We start from the raw sequence: 18,789 nt of genomic DNA, 5'->3' as shown, positions 1-18,789 counted from the left end.
TAAAATGTGAATAATTCCCCAAAAAACATTTCACTTACGATTCATTGTTTAAGTTGTGCTTGTGAAAGGGTGATGATGTTACTGTGTGTCCACTCTTGGATCCTGGTCTCATAACAGCGATAGTTCCATGAAGTTGGTTGGAGATTCTTTGCTGACTATGTGTATTTAGGAGCATTTTCTGGATGTTCTGGAACAAAACAGGTCAAAAAGGTCATCTACCCAAAACCATTTTCTTACATCAAAGCTTATGATATGGCTAAAAGACCATAGATGAATGCAATGTGAAGTTAAGAGATTAAAAATCTCTTCTTCCTGACTGAGCCATGTATGAATGTTAAAATTTCAGACTTTCTAAAACCAAACTTCCTAACATTTATCCAGGCAAAACTGGGACAAAATAGTCCTAACTATAGACCGTCTAAACCATGGCCAAAACCCCACTCTAGGCCAACCAACCAACCATGCCCACCTTATGATGTAGACCTTAGAAAGTCCTGCTAGAACCAGGGCTATTGGGAGGTATGACAAAATCTCTCTCATTCAGAAGAAAAACATTTTTAAAGGCTTGTCAAACATAACATACCATGTCAACCTGGCGAGCTTCATTACTGATTGTCTGCATATGCTTCACCGCTGGAGACAGTCTTAAGACAGCCGCATATGTTCCTAAAGTGAAACAACATAGAATATCTATTAATCTGTCCAAATCACCCACTATTTTTTACTATCTTTTCTTTGTCTTTATGTCTCTCCCTCATCTTCAAATCCTCAACATTTTCTGATTGGATAATATATATTATGCTTTCTACGTTGTTAACCTACAACCACCATAATTTCCCTATTTTTGTTCATATTGCCTTCTCCATCCAAAGTTTTTATCACTTTTCTCTCCCTTTTGTAACTATGGGTCTGATTCATCTTCGGACGTAAGTCCCATTGTGTCCTGTATCTTGTGTGAAGTTGCTCTGCTCATGCTCAGAAGTGCCGATTGATAGTGAAGACGTATGCACGCCAGCATATGTGTTTGTAAGTAAGAGAGACCTTAAAAATGCATTTTATGTACAGTACATATTAACATCCTAATATGTGTATTTCATGTAAAAAAAAAAAAAAGATAGAAAATATTTTTAAATGTATTTTTATTAATGATTATAGTATTAAGAGTTGCTAATTTATTTGATCTTTTTTCCCCATGTGTACTGATGGGACGTGGTATTGCACATATGCATTGTGCGTATCCTGCAGTGTGTTCTGTCTGTGTGCATACGGCAAGTACCATATAGTCAGAACTTACATATACCCATATTCAAATGAAAATGTTTCTCAAGATCCTCTTGTACTTGAATACGGGCATATGTGCGTACAATTTCTGTTCGATTTTAAAAAAACACAAATTGCGTTCACTTTGCTTTCCAAGATGAATCATGCCCTATGTGTCTACTTCTTCTAAGCATTATTCACTCCTCCAACAAATACCTATCATTCTTCCCCAAATGCTCATCTTGCTCCTTTTCCACAAATTAAAATGGCCCTTATCCATACTTGCCTACTTTTGCAGGCAGCTGTCCGGGAGGGGGTCCGTCGAGGGGGACGTGGCCACACGCGGTGCACCGTTAGGCTCCGCCCCTGTCAATCTCAGTTAATTTTAGCCAATCGCAGCAGGGGGCAGGGCCACGATGCCGCGTTTAGCCCCGCCCCTCAATATCTTCTAAAACTGCGACAACTGCATCCGGGATTTTTGCCTGCTCTCTCGGGAGTCCGGGACAACTCCTAAAAATTCGGGAGTCTCCCGGACATTCCGGGAGAGTAGGCAACTATGCTCTTATCCAAGCCTCTGCCTCTCTGTAATTCCAGAAATACGGAACTTATCTCCTCTGTCTACATCTCTACAGGAAATAAGATCTCTCTTATCTTCCTCTAAATCTCAATCTCTATGCAATCTAAAAAAAACAACACTCCAATGACTTGTATATCCCAGGGCTGATGTACCTTTCCTCTTTGACCACGTTTCCATCCTCCTAATCTTTCTAATTTCTTTCATCTATTCCTTATTTCCACAAATTCTCACCTCTTAATCCAATTTTTTTTTCTGTCATCCAGAAATAAATATTTCCTCAAATCCTTTGTCATTTTTTTCTCTTCTATTATGTTTTCATGTCTGTTATCATTAATTTCATTTTTATCTGTCCCCCTTTCTGGTCACACACAAGCCGAGCCTTGCGCTTGGCATGGGCTGTGCGTAATAGGATCAGTGATGGTCGCAAATGAGGGTGGCCAAATTGGATGAGATCGATTCTGCTGCTGGGCTGAGCAACAAGATCTCATCAAGCTTCTCTGGGGCCTGTTATCGCAGTCAGAAGACGACTATGTACACAGATCACTGTGATTTTCCAACTGCATCTACCAACATGTCTGATGATGATCCAATTGATTTTAAGCAGATAATTATTAAGCATCCATGTTGTTTTGGAACTAGAAACATGCAATATTAAACCAATTGCCCGATATAATCTTTAATATTACAGTGTGTTGCAGCCAGCAGAGGTTACCACCTTTTACCTTTCCAAGCCTTCATAGTGACAAACCTACACCCAGGGTCGGCTCAAGGGAAAAGCATATGTTAGAATTGCCTTAAAATGGCTGCCCGTGCTGTGATTCTGCAGCGGATATTGGGCCACTATGAGCCTGTTTGCTAGTTTTCAAACGCACTACCAGTCTGCAGTGAAGCTGAATGTGAAGCAGTCATCTGGTCTTAGAGACGAATGGCACAAGCTTGTCTACATCTATTGCCAAATTGAATGATGATAGCATTGGTCAGGTTGAAAGACATGACTGACCATTGCAAAATTGCTGAAGCCTACTTTGGAGGTGCTGGACACCTTGATTTGCACAAATGCACCTAGATTTCCTCCAAATCATAGGTTTATAGAGCAAAATGGTGGCATTTGTGGAATATCAGAAGTTCTCACCAGCTGATGGGAAGAGTTGAGTGGAGTTAGGTCGTTCCTTAGACCACTGCGCCCAGTTTTGCTGAGCAGTGCAATAAATAGATTTCACTTTATGGAGTGAGATTATTAAAATTATATAACTGAGTGGAGAGGGTTAAATTTTCATGATTGTTCCTTGCAAACTCAAAATATATTTACAAAGTGCAAGGAGGACCTTTGTCTTACAACAGTGCACTGAACACATTTCAAGGTGCACAACTACTTTATTCCACCTGGGAGCCTCCTCCATAAAATAAAATTCTGCCTGGGTTTGTGGGAAGGCAGACAAATCTGAAACGACTCTGTGCAAAAGCGTCAAATCAAAACTAAATCTCCTACAGCTTTAGAACAATCCCTTTCACTAATACCAACTGTTCCATTCCCTCCTGAATTGCTACCCAGTCTCACTTATGGCATAAACTAATCATGAGAGTGAGGGCACATAAGGACTGCCTTTAGTATATGTGGCACTTTTGTGTTTGAAGCTTATTTTTACAATGAGCAAAGTGCATGTATCTGGAAGTGCATGCCATTAAAAGTATAGGACAAGAACAGACCTGCGCCATTTCATAGCCAATGCAAACTTCAAGTGTTTTTGTGGAATGAAAATAAAACAAGGAACACCCCTAACTATGCACCGTGTCCACCGCTTTATATAATTTCAATAGTGTCCCTCTGTACTGCTCCTACACCATACTTAGTAAGGAACATCCTTGCTCCACCAACTGCTCTCCATGGCTGGTCCAAAGGTCAGCTCTTCTGTAAATGTCACAATTTTGCTCTGCAGGGTCGAGAGGTTTGGTGGAAGTCTAGGTGTATCTGTGCAAATCAAGGTGCATAGCACCACCAAAGAGTATTTTGTGCAGCTGCAAATGAGAGCCAGTGTGTGTCTGCTAAAACACATTCATGGCATAAATGCATACTTGCTAACTTCTGAGCTCTCCCTTTCGGGAGGGAAGATCTCGCTGCCGTGTCCTGGGGGCGTGGGCACACGAATTGTGTCATTAGGCCCTACAACATCCATGGAACATCACTATTTTCAGCCTATTACAACAGGGGGTGGAGCCATGATGACGCGGTTTGCTCTGAATTGCGTTGCTAAGCCTTGCCCCCACCCACTTCACTTACAAAAAGGGCAGGGTGTGGGAGGTTGCACTGTTCTCCTGGGAGAACTCCCAGAAATTTGGGAGTCTTCTGGACATTCCGAGAGAGTAGGCAACTATGCATAAATGTTTTTATTTTTATTTTGAAGCCTTCTGCTCCAAGGCTGTTTAACACTGTATGACCACATGTATTTTACTGTGATCAAGCCGATTTAACCCTTTGTTACATTGAAAATAATATTTTTCATCAGCCAGAGTATCAGTGATTTTTAGCTATGTCCTAAGTGTCATGGGACAGCATTGTTACACTGAGACCGTGTTATTACACCAGTGTAAGTAAAAGTTTATGATCTTGTTCTCATATAGAGCAGCATACCTTACAAATACACAGTGAGTATTATATGGTACATAACCATTCAGGGACATATCCATTCAGGGGCGCACACACAGGATTGTCAGAGGGGGGTCAGGGGGGGGGGGGGGAGCGCATGCCAGCAGCTCCATATCGGCAGAGCTGTCCTATACAGCAGCCGCGGCGCTGTCAAAGAAGCGTCCTCGGCGGTGCTGTATACAATACAGCACCGCCGCGGACGCTTCTTTGACAGCGCCGCGGCTGCTGTATAGGATAATGCCGCTATGGCGGGCACTTAGTTAGCGCAGGGGGGGTTTCTGGAGACTCAGAAACCCCCCTGCGTGCGCCACTGCCATTCACACTGATGCAGGATAGATAATGTGTGACTGACCTTCTGACATCTGACAACTGGGTACATTTTCTGAGGTCTCCCCATCTTTGCTTGTTTTTTCCGTGTTGTTTTTCTGATTCTCAGTGGAGGGTGCAGGGTGCTGTGCGTCTGTAGTGCAATTATTTTCGGGAGTGTTACTTCTGGGCCTGTTCCTCTCACTACAGAGACAAGCACAAAGCAATTTAAACTTTACTTAAACTATGTAAAGAGCAACTACACCATATTGTGTATATGGAATGTATGTGTGCCAAACTGCTGTATGTCATTTCATCCATGTCAAGCAGAAAAGGTCATTTATATATTCCAAAATTTGCATATGGTGCTAAACATCAAAGTCCATCCTTTTATCATTTTGGGACCAACCCCTTCATTAATATTATCTATTAATATCCATTTTTTGTCTGTGATAGTTTAATCTTATTTAAGTCTTTAGGGACCTATTTATTAATAATTATTTTCATTTACATTCATTCCCTGAAAACGGTTTTTGGGGATCCACTGCAAATCTATCTAACTAGTTCAAACTTATGAACAGTGCATCACAACAGATATCATAGATATCTGCTGCTTTGCATCTTGTTTCGAAATACAGCGCAGTCCCCATAGATGTCTAGATGTATCTACCGCAATTTAATAAAGAATGAAAATGCATTTCCACATACAGTAATGTACACCAGCTCAGGCTGGCGTACATTTCCATATGTGTAATTTTTCAGGTCTGCTCTATGGGGAGAGCATTGGGGTAAATGGTTCTTCGGATCCCTCACCACATCTTACTGGTCTCCCCTCCGGTCACTATCGCAAAGGTGGTCACTTCTCCCAACCATCCAAGAACAGTTTGGTGATGAACAATTCCTTTTCCAGCATGATGGAGCACCTTGCAATAAGGGAAAAGTGATAACTAAGTGGCTCCGAGATCAAAACATCTAAATTTTGGGTCCATGGCCAGGAAACTCCCCAGACCTTAATCCCATTGAGAACTTGTGGTCAATCCTCAAGAGGCGGGTGGATAAACAAAAACCCACAAATTTTGACAAACTCCAAGCATTGATTAGGCAAGAATGGGCGCCCATCAGTCAGTATGTGGCCCAGCAGCTGATTGACAGCATCCCAGGGCGAATTGCAGATGTCTTCAAAATGAAGGGTCAACGCTGCAAATATTGACTCTTTGCATAAACTTAATGTAATTGTCAATAAAAACCTTCATTTTTGGACCTGCCCCCCTTTACATGCATTACGTCACTGGGTCGGGGACAAAATGATGCGCTTCACGAAGATCCGCTCCTTCCGCCTATATATCCCTGCTGCCCTCCCGCACATGACCAACATAATGTTGACAAGTATGCAATATCACAACTTAAAATACACACGTACGGTCGCAATCTTGTGGCCGTAGGTTTATGCCTATATTGGTACCGCACAATTGTGGCCTACTGTAAGTCAGAAGCTGGATGTGCACAGAAAAAAAGTATTGGTTTAACACTGTTGCAGCTAGCTTACATGCTCAGTGGACAAGGAGCACACTCATTTTCCTCTCTCCAAAGATGCCTCAACAATGTAGGAATGCACCTAGGTTTGCAGGGATATGAAAAAAGAGGCGTATTGTGCGAAAGTGTAAATGTCTTATAAAAAGCCCAATCTCCTACTACTTTAGTATTACCCCTTTCATGGCACAAAACTGTTTTCCTCCAAAAATCCTGCTCACTTTGGCTGAAATTATTTTAGCTTGTGGCACTTTTGTGCTTATGTATCTTTTTTTATTTTACATTGGGCAACATGAAGGTGTATAGTATAGGACGAGACCCGATCTCCGCCCAAACCCAGAGCTGGTCCAAATATCAAGTCCTTCTGAGGAGTGGAAATGGCTATTGTTTGTCCACTTCTTTACAGTCATTTTAATTGTCTCTTTCCGCAAAAGGAAATCTTGCCTTTACTCTGCTCTGAAAAACAAGGCGTCTGATCCATACATAGCAAAGAACATTCTGCCAAACTCCTTCCATTGGCCGTTGCAAACGTCTGATCCTCTGTGATTAATGCCATCTGGAGGAAATCTAGGCACTTCTGTGCAAAACTGGGCACACAACATGACCATGGGAGATTTTGTGCTTTGTCACAATCCTATTTGTAACCTTTTTGGGTCTATATGCTGATAAGGATTAATAGATTATCTTGTTTTGTCTACACAAGAAATAATATGCAATATTAAAAAGTAAATTTATTAATAAGAAATAATGGAGTTAGATGATATTGGAGACAATTAAAGCACCAGCCATATTGCATTGCTCATTTAAATGTAAATCTTATAAAATATTAAAATGAGATTGGATAGAACCAGCACTTACTCCAAACATTTGATTTTCTGCAGCTCCTCGAGAAGAGACTTGTTCTCTTCCTTCAACAAATTAATTTCATTGGCTGCCAAAGAGAAAACAAAAAAAAAATGCCTGTTAGAGTGCTGAAGTCCCCCAACAGATCTGCCAATTTTGGATTCATAGAATTAATTTACATAGCGAACCCAATGCGCAATACAAAACCCCACATCAATGTTGTAGAAGCTCCTGTCATAAAAGTTCTGTGTATTTTGATTACAACATCCCCCCACCTCTGCCAGTTCTGAGCTGGTACAAGTCTTTTCTGCAGTTTGAAAGACTGTGCGCAACTCTGCACTACAAGGAACACCAGTAAAAATGCCACCCCTTTAACATCTTGTTTCTGTGCTGCTGAGCCAAACGAGTGCACTGACTCTAACCAAATCTTCCCCTCTACAAACTGCTGCCTCACCATGTTACCCTGTAATGTAAACCTTGGAATAAATCGACACCCCCTTGTATAAATTGTGGCAAAGAGCGGATCAAAAATTTCTTTTACATAGCGCAGTGAACATTTTGTAATTAGTGAAAACTAAATAAAATATTGTGTCATAAAACTTATGATGTTGTCTGACATCTGTACAATGCAATCACCGGGCAGAATGGTGCACAAAATCCTTTTCAAATCCATCCGTTTTTGGATTTACTGTTTCTGGTCAGGGTAGGGCTGGTAAAGGCGGGCAGGAGGGAACTTGCACCCCTGGGACATTCTAGATTTAATAAATTAGATCTAGCAATAAGGGATTGAAGAGGATAACATTACTCGATACATGGTCACTTTGAATAGCTACATGTATGGATATCACTGGTCCATGTGACCATGTATATAATAGATTTTGCAAGAAGACTGCAGGAGAATAAACATTCATAACTACCCTACCCAATAGGTGCACATGCACAGTATGCAAATATTTTACGCAAAAAAAGAACTTAAGCTACATGAGCACTGGAGAGAGGAAACTTGTCTGAATGGTCGTAATCGGTAATACGATCACCACCGTCCTCTAGAACTAGGAGAGTGCTCTGAGTCTACTGAGTCGGGGTTTGCTCTGGATGCACTCACTGAGAGAGGAGACACTGGATGTTATACTAGTGATGAGAAATAGCACTAGGATAGTGCTCTGAGTCTACTGAGTCGGGGTTTGCTCTGGATGCACTCACTGAGAGTGGAGACACTGGATGTTATACTAGTGATGAGAAATAGCACAAGGATAGTGCTCTGAGTCTACTGAGTCGGGGTTTGCTCTGGATGCACTCACTGAGAGAGGAGACACTGGATGTTATACTAGTGATGAGAAATAGCACAAGGATAGTGCTCTGAGTCTACTGAGTCGGGGTTTGCTCTGGATGCACTCACTGAGAGAGGAGACACTGGATGTTATACTAGTGATGAGAAATAGCACAAGGATAGTGCTCTGAGTCTACTGAGTCGGGGTTTGCTCTGGATGCACTCACTGAGAGAGGAGACACTGGATGTTATACTAGTGATGAGAAATAGCACTAGGATAGTGCTCTGAATGCACTCACTGAGAGAGGAGATATTGAGTGTTATCGTAGTGCTAAGACATGTAACTAGAATACTACTCTGAGTGTACTCACTGAGAGAGGAGACCCTGTGTGTGTTATTCTAGAGATAAAAGGAAGAGTGCACCGGGTACACTCACTAAGAGAGAAGACAATGTCCTCTATCAATGAGTTGGGTCAGAGAGACATTATGTGTGTTATTGTGAATACTGAGATATGCCGTAGATACACTCACTGAGAGAAGAGATTTGCTGCAGATTGTGGAAATTATAGTTCTCATATTCTTGCTGCTTCTTCTTGGCCAGTTCTTGTGTCACTGTGCACCTGTCACAGAGGCCGGCTCTCAGCCTAAGCAAAAATATAAATAAATACAAAATTACACATTGGATATGAATTTAAAGCTTTTAAACATCTATCATTGTTATTTAGAAATACCCAAGTTGCATGGAGCTAAAAAAGTTCAATAAGTAGCTGAAGTGGCACAAAAGTCCCTGCACTGACAGTCTTGTAATCTATAATAATGTAAAACTTTAATTTACTTTACACTACAGGGATGACTGTTGAAGTGCAATACTTAATTATATTCCTTGTACCCACCTGTTCTCAAGCACTTTAATATTTTCATTCAGTACTTTGTGTTGTTCCCGCAGTAAGTGATTCTTAGAAAACAGCTCCTCGATCCTTTGCGAGTCCCTAAAGTGGGAAAACAGGCTTTGGATAACTAGGTCCAGATTTTCACAAACTCCACCACTTGTAAAATTGTCTGTGCACATCATTCTCAAACTAGCCACTGACAGATTAATTCCATGTGTAGAAACATTTTAATCTCATTACTCAAAGAGTAATCATTGTTCTTTGCATTCAGCTGTCTTCTCTGTACTTTAGTCTATAGATACTGCCTGTTCGAAATACATTTCACTCTCTTCCTCAGGCTGTGGCTAAAGCATGGTGGACTTAAAGACCTGCAAAGCTTTAATTATTACAGAGCACTATATACCCCAAGTTTTGGGTTCACTCCAAGAAAATGTTGAACAGCCGAACTTTTCCTTCCAAGTCTGCTGAATGTAATGTACTAATTGTGATATTGATGTAATGTGCTATGTTACATAAATCACATTACTGTGTTAGGGATACAGGAAGTATGCTGAAAAATGTGGGTCTACCCATCAAATACATTGCCAAGTAGGTTTAAATAAGGACCTAAAGGGCATACAATGCATCGCTCGATTAGCACTAGGGGCCTGATTCATTAAGGAACTTAAATTAAGAAGTTTCTTATTTAAGTCTACTGGACAAAACCATGTTACAATTCAAGGGGTGCAAACTTGTTTTCTGTTTTGCACACAAGTTAAATACTGACTGTTTTTTCATGTAGCACACACATACTTGATATCTTATTTGTACACTGAAATTTAAAGTTGATATTTGTGTGCTACATGAAAAAACAGTCAGTATTTAACTTGTGTGCAAAACAGAAAACTAGTTTGCACCCCTTGAATTGTAACATGGTTTTGTCCAGGAGACTTAAATAAGAAACTTCTTAATTTAAGTTCCTTAATGAATCAGGCCCTAGATGTGTAGTATAAAAGATAATGAACCACAAATATATATAACATATATAATATGACCTTTGCTTTCAGATTAATTGATCATTTTTATATCACTTGAGATCTCTACCTTGGGTTCTGTAACCCTGCATTGCACTCACCTGCATTTCTCCATGGTCAGGTCTGTAAGTTTTACCTGCATTCCTGCAACAGAGCAAGAGAAAACAATTAACTGCTGGTTGCACATCTTCTCTGCCATGAAAGGTATATTCTAGAGATTTTTGTGTGTACTCAGACATAAAACAAGTATACTGAGTTTAAACACCAGGGAAATTGTTTTTATAGGAAATCCACATTAAAATGTCCTTTATTTCAGGCTTTGTCAAGTCACTGGTTACACCTCCAGCCAGCACTAGCTACGGACACACCTAGTGCAGGAGAGCAGAAGTTGTACAGTTTGTAAAGATTTGCAGCAACTCTTGCTTGTTTATAAAAGGAGTGGTTAATAATTAGTATAGCAGCATTGTTGCTGCAAGCAATAAATTGTAATCGTTTAAAATGTGTTTGATAGAACTCTAATTCATGCTAGGCCAACAAGAAGGAACATTTTGGGAATATTGAAAGGTGCAGAATTTTCCATTGACAGAATGAATGACACCTGAAGTATTGTGTGCTGTTTCTGGAAGCAGTTCCAATCTTCCAGTTAATGAAGAAAACTATACAGTTCCATAAATGGGGTTTTCCAACCTACATCCCTTCCTCTGGCAAGAAAAACCGTGGGAGATACATATCCTGGTGTAATCCAGGTGGCGTTTGCAACGGCATAGAGATTCATAGCAGATTCACTGACAGTCGCTAGTTCCTGTGTAACACCCATGAACCATCACAAGTGGTTCCTGTCTGTATGTTGCTCTTGCTTAGTGACCAATATATATCGCTATGCCGGCAAAAACCAGATTGAGGTCATCATTAGCTTAAATGTCACTGCATCTTACACATATTAACTATCTCTATATTTGTATATAACTGCATTTTTTCCTATTTTTGCTAATTTCTTTCTGTAATGTGTAAATCAAAAATGCTGACGAAAGTACAATTTATTCCAATGAAAATCAAGGTAAAATTTGGTTGGGTAGGCTATAGAAAATGTATTCCTGGTGAAAGCAACTGAAGGTGAAATGTGAAAATTGGTGTGGTCATGTTGGGTAAAGCAGTGGTTCTGAAGGAGTTAAGAAAAATAGAATCTTTCAAAGTTCTGAAAAAAGAGCCCATGAACTTTTAAATGACCAGATGCCTTATATGAAGGTGCTACAAGTAGCAATCACAGATGACACATGTAAATATTTCCATATTTTGTCAGAACTTGAAATGTTTGACATTCTGGGCCTCATTCATTAAGGAACGCAAAGCAAACATAATGTGCGTTTTTTTTAAACACTTATACATCGGCATGCGCACGTCCATATTCTACAAGGAGCCGATCTGAAGAAATGTCTTAAGGGAATACATTGCTTGATAAATACGGTACTAAGTCACTTACATGATGTACAAACTGGCGCACATAGCAGTGCATTTCTATGTGCGACATGCATTTATATTACTTATTAACAGAGGAACGCACAAACGTGCAATTCATTCCTTATTCTCATTCACCTTATTGCACACACATTTTATGACATCATTATCATACTAACACTGAATATTAACCCTGTGCATTATCACATCAGTCTGTTTTGTTGCAAGGTATAATTACATGTTATCAAAAATCTATATCTAACATACCTCTATCACATTACTATACCTTTGCTTATAAAAATAAAAACACACACAAAAAGTTTTTGGGGGAACTCAATTAATTTTTATCAATATAAAAAATAAACTAAATATAATAAAATCAGATTTTTTTTTTTATTTATACAAAATATTTTAGAATTTTGCTTTTCTATTTTTGTGAGAAATCTTTGGGTGGGGGATTCTTCACCACCTGAAAAAAAGGAAAACATTTTTTTAAAACTACAATACTTTGACATTTTGCAAACATACTGTATCTTTACTTTATCACTGTAGGTTGGTCGTTCCCACATTTTTCCAGCTCAGCAGAGTTCAGAGTTGATACATTAAGAGAAATTTTCTGCAAGGTTCATTTTATTTTATATGCCGTACTAGTTAGAGGACTGTATTTTGGAGGCACATGCAAATATATGGGGGTGGGAGGGGGGGGGGGGGAAGGGGTTGCTTGGCAACAAACACTTTTTAGGCCCATGATGTCAGACATGTGTGGAATGGCAAACGTTGCCTAGCCCTAGAGAAAATCACATTTCGGAAAAAAATGCTTTCTGAGGACTACACTTTTATGCTGCCAAACAAAATAATTAATTTTAGACTGCATTATAACATCAAGATTGCAGTTTCATGGGCTTGGCTCCCTGCCTCCACCATTTGCGCTTCACCGAGGTCCTGGGGATGGGATTCATGGTGTGTTGGGTAAAGGGAATGCTTGGGGTTTTGGGAAATGGAGAGTGGCGAATACAAAATTACTTTACTCTCCTCCTGAGCCTCCTCCATGGTCTCCTCATGGCCCTCCTCCAGAGGCTCCTCATGGCCCTCCTCCAGAGGCTCCTACTGTACCTCCTCCAGAGGTTGCTCATGGCCCTCCTCCATGGTCTCCTCATGGCCCTCCTCCAGAGGCTCCTCATGGCCCTCCTCCAGAGGCTCCTACAGTACCTCCTCCATGGTCTCCTCATGGCTCTCCAGATGCTCCTCATTGCCCTCCTCCAGAGGCTCCTACTGTACGTCCTCCAGAGGCTTCTACTGTACCTCCTCCAGAGGCTCCTCATGGCCCTCCTCCATGGTCTCCTCATGGCCCTCCTCCAGAGGCTCCTCATGGCCCTCCTCCAGAGGCTCCTCCTGTACGTCCTCCAGAGGCTCCTCATGGCCCTCCTCCAGAGGATCCTCCTGTACCTCCTCCAGAGGCTCCTCATGGCCCTCCTCCAGAGCCTCCTCCTATACCTCCTCCAGAGCCTCCCTATGTACCCCCTTCAGGGGTTCCTCCTGAGTCACCCTGACATTGGCAACACAGGCGGTGATGGCGGAGGCGCTCTGTTGGAATAATTATGGCACATTAGTTTATTTATAAAGGTTATATCTGTCTCACTCATACAAAGAGACATACATATAATGTTAGGTTGCAATGTGACATATCCAATACCACACATGGACCATTACTCTATCATTGACCAAATAAACACACCTCTACACCACTTTCATATGGACTTGACCTGGGAGGTTTATATTAATCACATACTGATTCAGTAAAATTACTATTACATAGCAGGACTTGTACTTTGTCTAATGAAGGTTATTACAAGCTAAATTGTTTTATAATGGCCGGGCCAGATGTAGCATTGAACTTATCTTGAAAAAAATGTTTTTTTTAATCGTGAATTTACGCCAACTCATTGCTTCCCTTAATTTGGAGAGGGGCTGTGGATGCCTCCTTAAGTAGCTCCACAGATGCTAGAGTTGCACTGTGCTGCGCTTGCGGCCAAACCATCACTGCTGACACAGCTTCGCAGCCCTTTAGGCAGCATTCTTTTCCTTGTTGCTTATACCAAAGCAATAGTCCTTTGTTCTGGTGAGTACCCGCAGCTTGGCATGAGTAGCGCTCTCTCCTTACTGATTGGCTCCCAGGCCACGTGTGGGAGCGTTGGCACGTCAGTCGCGGATCCTTTCTATAGCGTATCTAAAATGGCTAACTTTTATCTGTCAATCATTAACCGTCGGTATCCAGGCAATTAGGGGTGTGACAACACCTAGCCGTTCACACACAGTCCAATCAAATATTGGAAAATAACACACATGAACTCAACACAACCCTCACCCTTATCCATCACACTTTCCAACACAGTGACACTACCCTGACTTGTCTCGTTGCCCAATATGTCACCAATAACCCTCCTGCTCCGATGCTACATGTCTCCCCCAAGCTCTTATGCTACATAATACCATACTTCACCTATGACACACATTTCCTCTCCTTTCTCTATGTAACATTTCCTCACTCCTGCCCCTCTGCCTAATTTCTCTCCTCAGGCCCCTATTTGCCAAGTATTCCCTTGCTATCCTCCCCAAGTTTTCCCTTGTTGTCCTCCCCAGGTTTATTCTTACTATCCTCTGCAGGTTTACCCTCACTATCCTCCCCATGTTTACCCTCAATATCCTATGTAGGTTTACCCTCACTATTTTCCCCAGGATTATCCTCACTATCATACACAAGTTTACCCCAAAACCCCACTGCCATCTCCAGCCCCACTGCCCTTCTGTTTCTCCTATACCCTCTGCTGTCTCACTGCTCTCTGCTTTCCCACCAACATTGCAATCTACATCAAGGGTAACATGGAGTCAAGGAAAGAGACCAATCGCTTAAAATATTGGCCCAGGGGGCAAGCCTATTTTTGCATGTGTGGTTTGGTTTGTCACATTTTGTTGTTTTGTTTCTTCACATATTACACAATTTATTTATCTTTATAAATTTTTATAAATTATAAATATAAAATAATACTTACATGACATAAATGACAGGCGGGTCCGTCCATCGCCGCTTTAAGCCAAGTCGCAGTTTCTGATGACGTCATTTTCTCTATCCGGCAACACAGCGATTCGTGATCTAAAGTAATCTGCATTCCGGTAAGTATTTTTTTTGCAGGTTGGTGTATTATTCAGTCGGACTCCTCATATCGTTGTCTTCTCTGTCGGGGTAGTCAGTGCCGTGAAACTGACTACAACCGGGCCTTGCACCTCCTTGCCTCTGTTGCAATCTGCGCCACATGACTAATTGCCTGAAGGCAAAGGAGTCATGGGTTCTCCCCAGCATTTCCACCTGACAGGACAAGGGCTACATATACTGCCCCTATAACACACGAAAAACCGCCTACGGTGACAAAGTGATGCTTTATGGGCACAAGGGACTCCTCGAGTGACAGATCGAAAAACAGCCAGATGCGCGGCAGGAAAGTCCTTAATTTATTATTAGAAATTAAACCCTGATTTTCAGCCAATTAAGACTGAGACAAGCCCAATTCCAAGACGTATAAAAGAGGAATCTGTGTATAAGAAAAAAATATTTCCTTATAATCATCGCTTGATTTATATGTATAAGTAATTGTTAGTATTAGCTGTTATATTTTATGAAATCATAAAGAAATATGAAGGGGGTATATATTCTACATACAAGTCAAATATATACATATAACTATCTAAGCTTAGTTGAATGCACTTTTGGAATATGCTGGAGCTATATACAAAATATAATAATAATTATAATAATAATAATAAAAAAAAAAAATCAGAGACTCTACAGGCTTTGTAAGATCTGTTTCACCTTCATTGTGAGAGTTTTGTATAACAACTACAAAGTTACCAACTGTCTCAAATTTCCTGGGACAGTCCTAGGATTTGTTCCTGACAATGTCCCTATTAGTTATTATCGTTTCCCTTGCAAACAGCACCGAAATTGAGTAGTATAGTGTATGGTGTAGTATATTGGCAGCAATGTGTCATACAAAAACAAGTTTTATATTCACAGGATCTTAAGTTCCTCGTCACACACGTTGCTTCACTTCTGCTCATTAACAAGAAAATATTCTCTGCCTTAGCGACTCAGGCATGTGACAAACCTGTCTATCAAGTTTCCCTCTTTTTACACAACTCCAACAGATATTTGCTCTTCACCGTTCACTCTGACATTGAGAATAAGACATTCTGGGAACTCTTGAATACCTGCTACATACCATGTATTCTAATGTCAGGTGACAACAGGTGAAAAGCTTGCCACATGCTGCAATATAGCAGTCAATATTGAGGAATTGGTACAATATGGCAGCAACGGTGGCCCTAATAGCAATCCATTTTCAATTGATCCGGAGATCAAATTTATTGGTGAATGTAGACCAAAATGACCACCATAGACATATGTGTATGGTCTTGACAACATGCTGTGGGAGGGAGGGTAGAAAGTACTGGGTGCTTGGCTGTGGTGAGTAGGTGGGGGCGAATGGGGCTTTAGCCATCAGAGCTTGATTGTGTACGGTGTAGACTTCATGAGCAGACTAATAGATTCCTATTGGTCCGCACAGTCACATTCCTCTAAGAAGCTACGCGGTACCTGTTATTGCTGAAGCCGCGTGCATGACCTGTGTGGAAGGTCCGAGTGGTTATGCCCTCTAGGCTGTGTGCAGCATCAGATTTTACAGCTGTAAAAAACAACTGATCCAGGGCCTGCAGATCCTCTCAGTGGACCTGTGGTCATCTTACGGCCACATTAATAAACCAGAAAAGCTCTGGTTTTTCAACCCAAGACCTATATGTGTGGCCATAATAGACACTCATCCTTTAGCATTGTGTTTGGGCTGAATAGGAGGATGGGCCCATATGTGGCCATAATGTACACTGATCCTGTAGCTTGGCATCTGGGCTGAGCAGTGGGATAGACCTATGTGTAACACATGTATTGTTACCCGGTGCTGTACACTTCCTTTCCCCCAGTGACAGCAGGCATAGTCACCAGGGTAACAGTAGGAGACGAGGCACAGGTTTCGCAAGAGCCTATCCCCCTGGATTTAGGTGAGAATTAAATTGGTAAAAGAGGATGTGTGGTGGAGTTTTTATTTTAATAAAATACTTTATCACAGTTTGTGTTTTTTAACAGTATTTTTTTCTGTCGCACTACAGAACCCAGCACAAATGGTACATACTGTAATATGGACACGAGATACGCATTTTACGTGCACATGTGCAATAAGTCCAACTCTCTGTGACCCCCTGAATGTGCAGGGTTAGCTATGATTCATCATGTCCTATATAGTTTTGGGGTTGCTGGATGACCAACTGCTCCTTATGTATATATTGCAGGAAACAAAATTTCTTTGAGCCAAACATGTTTTAAGGATGGGAACTGTGCGTGAAAATCTATTTTCTTTTTACCCGCTAGGTGTATTAAGCCAGCCCCAATAAAAAAAAAAAAAAGACTATGCAATGTAATAATGGAATGCTTGAAAATACATAGACATTGACTGAGCACTAAGACAAGTCTATTCATGAGTGGTTCTCCTCAGGCCTGTTTATGCGAGGAAAAGAACAATGCAGTCTCTCCACCGGCTTTACTCGTTTAACCAACTCAGCCCATTTCACTCTCTCTTTCCCAGGACATTTTTCTCATGGTTCTGAATCATGTCTCATCCTGTCCTTAAAGACTTGATAAAGCTACAACCCTGCCTCTAGTCTCAGTCAATTCCGGGGAATTATGTAGTAACGTATAACAAATATATTTCTACTGTTCAACAAAAACAAAGCGCAGAAGAGAATAGGTTATAATGTATATGGAAAAAGGATATTTCCACGAAAATGAATAGTGTACTTATATTCTTGATGATATTGAGCTTTGTAGAGGTCTAATGCTGCCACAGGATCTTAAGTTAGTAAGAAATCTAAGGAGGGTAATATTTGAACTTGAAATAGTGCAAAGTGATATGTTGCTATAGGGTCTTAGGAGGTTAAGAGATCTCATAGGCATTCAGTGATGGTTAGGGGAGTTGCTATGTGTCAGAAACATTAAATTGTGAATGCATTTGTAATATGTTTAAGTTAGAACCAGTGTTAATATGGCGACTTATGATGGTAAGATATATAGATGATATATGGGATATTTGAATAATAGTTCAAAGAGACATTGACAGCCATATTTAATGAACAATGCTACTGACAAGTAAGGTCCTAAGTCAAACGCACTTAAATAGTGACAGTGTTTGCATCTGAGCTTACACTTACCTTTAAGGGTTTAACTGTAGTTACAGCCCGACCAATGGTTGTAGAGTGGGAGGGTCAGGGTTTTCATACAGGAGGCAGCACTTCCTGGTTGCCTCACTCTTCTTCACAAGATCCCGCCCACCCATGCCTGGGGTAGTTTTTGGTTAATTAGCTCTGTTTCAACAGTTTTGTTTCCGATTCACCACAGAGCAGGCGCGGTTGGTAGGAAGGCGCTGCGGTCAGCGGCTGATAATTAAGGCGCTAGTGTTGTTTGGCTGCGGGTCACTGTCCCCTTCAAGGCAGCAGTAACTCTTTGATCCTTCGGTGAGGAGGTTCCCTTGTCCGGCTCGGTGAGGGGGGGCAAGCGTGAGTTTAGAGGGGGTACAGTCACTCTGACGCCATGTTAACGCATGTCAGATATTTAGGGATGGAGATCCCCTGTTAAGTGGATGCACGGCGGTTTCACCAATCTTTCCACGTTTGCTTGTTGTCATCAGCTTGGTAGCTGTCCCACAGTGCTCTTTCTCCGCCACCAAAAGGTAATTTAAGTTAATAAACTGTGTCCTCCATTTTTAGCCAACTTATATATGTCTCTGTGTCTTTATTTTAGATAAGTAAAGGTGTTGTGGAGGGGAAGAGGGACATACACAGTGAGCTATTTAATGCATTTGGTTGTTAAGAAAATTTTTAGTAAGACCCAGCGGTGATAGAGA

General features: G+C 41.1%; 1 protein-coding gene across 1 annotated transcript in view; it reads right to left on the bottom strand.

Annotated features, from left to right (window-relative positions):
* RBBP8NL (RBBP8 N-terminal like) overlaps window positions 1-18,789 on the bottom strand; it is a 48,367-nt gene that overhangs the window by 10,191 nt on the left and 19,387 nt on the right. Inside the window, exons 3-9 of the mRNA XM_075176742.1 lie at window positions 10,435-10,477; window positions 9,324-9,419; window positions 8,962-9,074; window positions 7,176-7,248; window positions 4,834-4,991; window positions 584-666; window positions 39-187 (exon numbers count right to left, since the gene is read on the bottom strand). Of these exons, the coding sequence (XP_075032843.1) occupies window positions 39-187; window positions 584-666; window positions 4,834-4,991; window positions 7,176-7,248; window positions 8,962-9,074; window positions 9,324-9,419; window positions 10,435-10,477 (715 nt within the window). The remainder of the gene's footprint in view (window positions 1-38; window positions 188-583; window positions 667-4,833; window positions 4,992-7,175; window positions 7,249-8,961; window positions 9,075-9,323; window positions 9,420-10,434; window positions 10,478-18,789) is intronic.

This window comes from Mixophyes fleayi, chromosome 6 (genome assembly GCF_038048845.1).
Source record: "Mixophyes fleayi isolate aMixFle1 chromosome 6, aMixFle1.hap1, whole genome shotgun sequence".
Lineage (NCBI taxonomy): Eukaryota > Metazoa > Chordata > Amphibia > Anura > Limnodynastidae > Mixophyes > Mixophyes fleayi.
This window is presented reverse-complemented; position numbering and strand designations above follow the sequence as displayed.